General features: G+C 39.4%; 1 protein-coding gene across 1 annotated transcript; it reads left to right on the forward strand.

Annotated features, from left to right (window-relative positions):
* The first annotated feature begins 235 nt into the window (after positions 1–235).
* On the forward strand, positions 236–861 carry LOC18422665 (zinc finger (C2H2 type) family protein). The gene has a single exon (XM_011625563.3). It carries the CDS (start codon positions 285–287, stop codon positions 603–605), a length of 321 nt encoding a protein of 106 aa, XP_011623865.1. The 5' UTR covers positions 236–284; the 3' UTR covers positions 606–861.
* The last annotated feature ends 5,203 nt before the right edge of the window (positions 862–6,064 follow it).

The following is a 6,064-nucleotide window of genomic DNA, read 5'->3' on the forward strand; positions in this document are numbered from 1 at the left end:
CGGTCCCTCTATTTAATTGCCATCTCTCATAATTAAAAATGCCTCTCCTCTCCCTTCCCAACTCCCCTGTCCCTAAAGCTAAAACCTTGGATGATTTCCCACTTATTCCCATCTTTCTTCTCTCTACCTCATCTTCAATTTTCAAAGCCCCCCTCTCTCTCTATCCATATTATTCGATTTGATACATCTATCTCTCTTTCCAGAATTGACCTGCCAATCAAACCTTTTCTCTCTACTTTTCTTTACGCATCTTCTATCTGTAACCCTAGGTTATCCCACCAGCCATGACTGGAAAGGCAAAGCCTAAGAAGCACACTGCCAAGGAAATCGCAGCAAAAGTTGACGCTGCAACAACAAACAGAGGTGGTGGAAAAGCCGGTCAAGCCGATCGTTCAGGCCAGGAGAAGGGCGGCCATGCCAAGTATGAGTGCCCTCTCTGTAAGACCACAGCTCCTGACATAAAATCCATGCAAATTCACCATGATGCAAAGCACCCCAAAATCCCTTTTGATGAATCCAAGCTCGTGAACCGTCATGCTCATGCTGGCCAGGTCAGTGAGTGTTCAAAGCCAAAACCGGGTATCCGTGGAAGCTTCAAGAAGTGATGCATGGAGTGTCTTTGAACTGTTAAAAAAACCTTGGATGAAGAGGGGGAGAGAGAAAGAGAGAGGTAATGGTGTTATTACTACTGCTATTACTATGTAGGTCGAGATGTCACTGTTTTATGTGAAGTTCACTTATTGTAATCCTGGAAAAAGACTTGGTTTTGCCTCTTTGTTGGTTTGCTTGGGGAAATAGAAAGATGTTTGGACCTAAGTTTTAGGAAATGAGAAAAGAAAGACCTGTATGTTTATTCTGCAATCTTGATTTCTTTTATTGTTTTTGTTCTTTGGTCTTCTTGCTGTATGGTGGATGGAATGATTATGGAATTCTATCTGTAATCTAATCAAATCTATATCTCCTTTTTGGGGTTGTCATGATAAGTTAACGTCAGTTTTCAGCAAGGAAAAATGGGATCCAAAAGAGACTGCTTGTAATTATTAATGTAAGTATTATTACTAGGGAGGAATGGATTGGGATATGATCACAGGGATTAGATTAATATATTAATGTCACCTTTTTAGAGGCTAGAACCTTTTGGGGTTTGCATTCGGTGATTATGGTTAGTATCTTTTCTGAAATTGCTCATTCTTTGTTTTTGGACTTTGTTTGCTTGTACCAATTATGGTTTATTTTTTATCTTCCTAGGGGTCTATGTGTAATTGATGTTCTCAAAATATAAAATATTGTTGAATGCATATGTGTGCAATGACATTCCTTTCCCAAGGGCATCTTAATAGCTGTATTTTAAAACTGTGAAACATCTGTTGTAGGTTAATTTCAAATATGACAATGGATGCTAAGTTATGTATTAGGAAAAAAAAGTTTATGGAAGATTAGTTGTCTGGTAACAAGAAAAGAAATATCTGTCATAATGTTACTGGGTTTACTTGAACCAGCTGTTGAGCTTTATTACATTTGATTGAGTTATTTGAGTGATTCACTGACATTGATTACGTTGATCTCTGTTTTCTTTATCATTATATGAATTCTGAATAAGCCCAAATTATAGACATATTGCCTCTTGTTTAGAAGAGACCCGGATGAGTCGCTTTGGTGATTCAGATAATTGGGAACACTGACTTTCGGATGGCTGACATATCGTGGGAGGCTGAAGTAATCGGTACTCCAATCATTGTAAAAAGAGAGTAAAAGGGAGGGTTTGAACTACATGATATCATAATGCTTATACGGTGACCTGATTACCTGATAGCCATCTTACTGTGGGCATGTGGGTGTTGATAAATTGGACCCACCTCTGAGCAGCCCCATATGGATGTCTGATGCTTCATTTGTATAAATCCCAAAATGCATATAAAAACTGGCTAAGAAGGTCAAATTTGTCATTGCATCTTTAAAAAATGAAAGTGCAAATATTTTACTTAGGAACACACATCTGGAATTGATACTTGCCATTTATGTTGTAAATTGGTGAACATCACGGGTCTAAAGGTGAGCCTGGGTCATGGAGTATTACGGTGCTGGTCCAAAAACGTTAAGAAAGCGTGGAACAGCAAGAGAGGACCATGTGGAACCCACTGAGAGGAATTTGGGGTCTTTAGCCCTAGATTCAGTTATGGATCATACTATCGGTTCCCCTAAGAATCCCATGAGGCTTAGGACGTCTATATTTGAGTTTCTTTTCTTTTCTTTTTCTAGATTCCAAATTGAGTTAAGTTTCTATAATGTATTTGGATTTTCCTTTTGTAATTTTTTTTTTTTTTTTTTTTTGGGGATATGTTAACAGTGGGAATGGAAGGAGGGATGTTATGTTGAGGCATCCGCCTCCTCAACCACCGATGCCCCAACCCCATTCCCAATTTTCTTTCGTAGTTGGCTCCTTTGAGTTGGTCTGGGTATGGGAGAGCCACCCGTTAACATCAGTAACGCGATGATATGGCATCCAATTAAGCTTTGTAAATAGAAAAAAAGGGTTTGGGCCCTTTACTGATCAATTGTAAATTGGGGGTAAAGAGCTGGATTTTGAATGCCTGTTCAATTGCAAAAAAGGCATGGAAAAAATCATATCCTATTGGCTGCCATATGATCCTTAGGGCCTAATGCACGATGGTAATGCGTTAATTACCCTTTTCGAAATATAACCTTAGTTTCCCATGTTAGATAGGATTCTATTTGTTGGTCATGTTTCCTTTTGTGTTGCACATCAATCTTGGGCTGACTTGCGGTCTAAGTATGGTGACAATACGTGTCTCTTACCATTATAAATACATGTAATGGCCTATGACCAGAACCATGCAAAAGTCTGAATAAAGAGCTACTTCTTCCAGTTTTGGTGGCATGACTCCATCATTGAGGAGAGAACCATATATCTCTTGAAGGAGATTTTGCATTGATGTTAGGGTCCCATCCCGTTCTTTCTGTCTCTTGTTCTTGCACACCTCGTTTTAATCTCTCTCTTCTCTGTGCACCCTACTTGCTCATTGTCATTGCGCCCTCCTCTTGCTTTAACCTACACACCCATCCACTGTTACCTCTCTCATCTTCAGGCAACCTCGTGGTACCGCTTCAACCATACATCTCATCCCTTCATTTCCTTCTTACTTGGAATCCAATTTTCAGCCACATCACTTCCAAATATATACACCCTCAAACCTGAAGTAGCCACTTTTGTTGAATCTGAAACTGTAATCACCCTCAAACCTGAAGTAGCCACTTTTGTTGAATCTGAAACTGTAATCACCCTCAAACCTGAAGTAGCCACTTTTCGTTCAATCTGAAACTGTAATCACCCTCTCATTCACGCCTGCATCTAAAACATTAAAACCATGCAGACCTCTTCTTCTATCTATGCCTTGCTGCATATTTCAAAACTTTACTCTCTTCCTTACCTGGCCATCCATCCAAAACTGCAAACCAACTTTGTGATCAACCCTTTACCTACTTTCTTCCACACCTCCCTCAACCCAACTACATCCATCCGAACCCTAAGATTGTTTCCAGTCCATCCCAATCCTATCTCCTGTAAATCATAAATCTCAATTCTAACCTAGCCCATGAAAACCCTAGACCTACTTGTCCAGCAGCATGAAGACTCAAGTATATTGATTATGCTAATGATTTAAACAATATGTTGGATTTAATTTGTCTTTTATATCTTTTTCAACATTTGCTGGTTATTGTTGTAAAGAACTTCAGAAGAAAAGGGCTGAAAAATCTAATAAAGTAGTAACCACTGGGATTTTGTTTTTTTTTGTGAGATGTTAAATGGGCCAGAATGGAATCTTTGGAAGCGAAGGAGATTCTAATTGTGAAAAATGTCTTTTCAGAACAGAGTACAAAGTTGAAGTTGTCAAGGGGAAGAGAAAGATGTTGAGGAAGTGCTTTTACAATAAAGATGGCAGGATTGTCTTAGGATTGACAGTTGAAGTAGGATTTGTGTAGTTATGATGGAAGCAAAGAAATTTTTTTGGGAATGAAAGCACTATTGATTGTAAGGATGGGAGAGGAATGATATGACGAGGAATAGGCTATTATGTTCACTTGGGAACTAGACATGTCTAAGAATGGAAGATACCTTTTGAAGATGGAGATAATAGGAGGATGAAGAGAAAGAAGCAGCTTTCCTATGTCTGTGGGGACATTTTTTCAAAGAGAAACAAGCATCTTGCCTCTGCCTTTATCAGTTTTTACCCTCTCTCTTTAGCAATTCCATTCAATCCAAAAACCCCACTTTATGGTCTCGCTCTCTCTCTTTCTCTCTCTCTCACACACACACACACATGTTCACTCCAATCCAATATCTACATCTCTCTCCATGTGTGATTATCTCTGTTCTGGTTGTTCAGTGGAGGAGGTCATATAAAAATCTTTTGTGAAGTATCCAAACAAGAACTTTATGTTAATAAAATATCATATTAATATTCCTCTGAGCAGCCAAACAATTTATCGACACATTAAGATAAACTGGCATTTTCAATTCAGCATGAAAAGACCTGTAAGTTTTGTATTTTTTATGGGGAAAGTATCTTATTTGCTCCAAAAATTGGAATCAATTTCATAGAATCACCTCAATTCTGTTAGATATATACAAGGCATTGATTTTTTTTTTGTTATCCATCATGAGATCCAAAGTGTAATAAATTGTGAATTCATTGAATCATCACAATAAGAAACAGGTGACATTATGTAGATTGTATCTTGTTCCTCTTTCACTTACCCAAAAAAAAAATCCTCTTCCTCTTTCAATTTTGGGAAGAAAGACCCCATACTCACCACTCTTATACACGCAACATTAGCACCCAAAATCGAGGGCTGACCCTCTGCAGCAATTCTAGATGATGACAGATACTGCTTGTTTTGTCATTCTTCTCTGTCTTCTGTCGTACACCAATCCCTGATGAGAAAGACCAATTAGGTCTTCTCTCAGAAGGGCCAGCCAAACGCCGAATCCGATCGAAAGGAGAAATTCTCTCTCCTCTATTTCCTATGCAATTCTCGTGATTGCAGGAGCAATTCAATCGCCAGAAGAAGCCAGACTCAAACCCCACAGTGCACAATCCAGAACACTCCTTGGAGTCTCAACTGTGGTGGTTTAGAGAGAGAGAGAAAGAGAGTGAGAGAGAGAGACGGGGGGCAGCGAAAAGGGGGGTGGGGGTGTGGGGGAACGGATTAGGGCGTGAGAACAAGAGCTAGGACAGGATTTATGGAGAAGCGTTTGGGACGTGAAAGGGGGTATAGGAAGAGAAAGGGTTGAAATGTGATAAGGCGTTTTGTTTAGGGCAGTTATAGGGGTTAAAAAAAAATGTGGGAAGGTACGAGGCTGGAAAAGGTGGGAAGTGAGAAGACAGAATTTGAAAAAAGAAAAAATGAAGCCAGATATTTAGAAGAATTGAGGGGATACTATGAAATTGATGCCAATTTTAGGGGTTAGTAAGATATTTTCCCCTTTTTCTTATTAATGAGAAGAGTTTTAAATCGTCATCCAGAATAGGCCTAAGGGAGCATGCTTGACAATTTCTCTCTCCTCCATTGGATTTTGAAGGTTTAAGGTAATGCATGGCATGAGATGATTGACATCATGGGAGACAAATATGAGTTTGATAGACAAAAATGAGCCGAACTGGAGATTTTCTCTGAAGGAAGATGACATATTTGAGGGGCTCCTAAAGCACTAGGTTATGGGCATATGAAAGGAGTGGAGAGACAATGATCTTGTTATCTTGTGTATTAAGTTTGGGATGTGCTTACATTGTGATTCCCTTACTTTCATGCGTGTTTATAAACCTTATCCGACTTGGGAGTCGCCTGAGTCGGCTCTGCTTGGTATCCCGAGCCAATGACTCAGGGGTGAGTCCCGAGCCAATGACTTAGGACCCTGCAAGTGTTACCTTTTCCAGCCTCTACTTTGTTATTAAACTAGACCTAATCGAACCAGCAAACTCAGGCTCAGGCCCTGCCCTGATCCAATTATGTTTTCTACTTGTTTAGTATTAAACTGCACATC

Source organism: Amborella trichopoda, chromosome 3 (genome assembly GCF_054954075.1).
Source record: "Amborella trichopoda isolate Santa Cruz 75 chromosome 3, AtrichopodaSantaCruz75HAP2 v2.0, whole genome shotgun sequence".
Classification (NCBI taxonomy): Eukaryota; Viridiplantae; Streptophyta; class Magnoliopsida; order Amborellales; family Amborellaceae; genus Amborella; species Amborella trichopoda.

Excerpts from the sequence above, each read along its gene's own strand:
- LOC18422665 (XM_011625563.3), top strand. The coding sequence starts at position 285 with ATGACTGGAAAGGCAAAGCCTAAGAAGCACACTGCCAAGGAAATCGCA.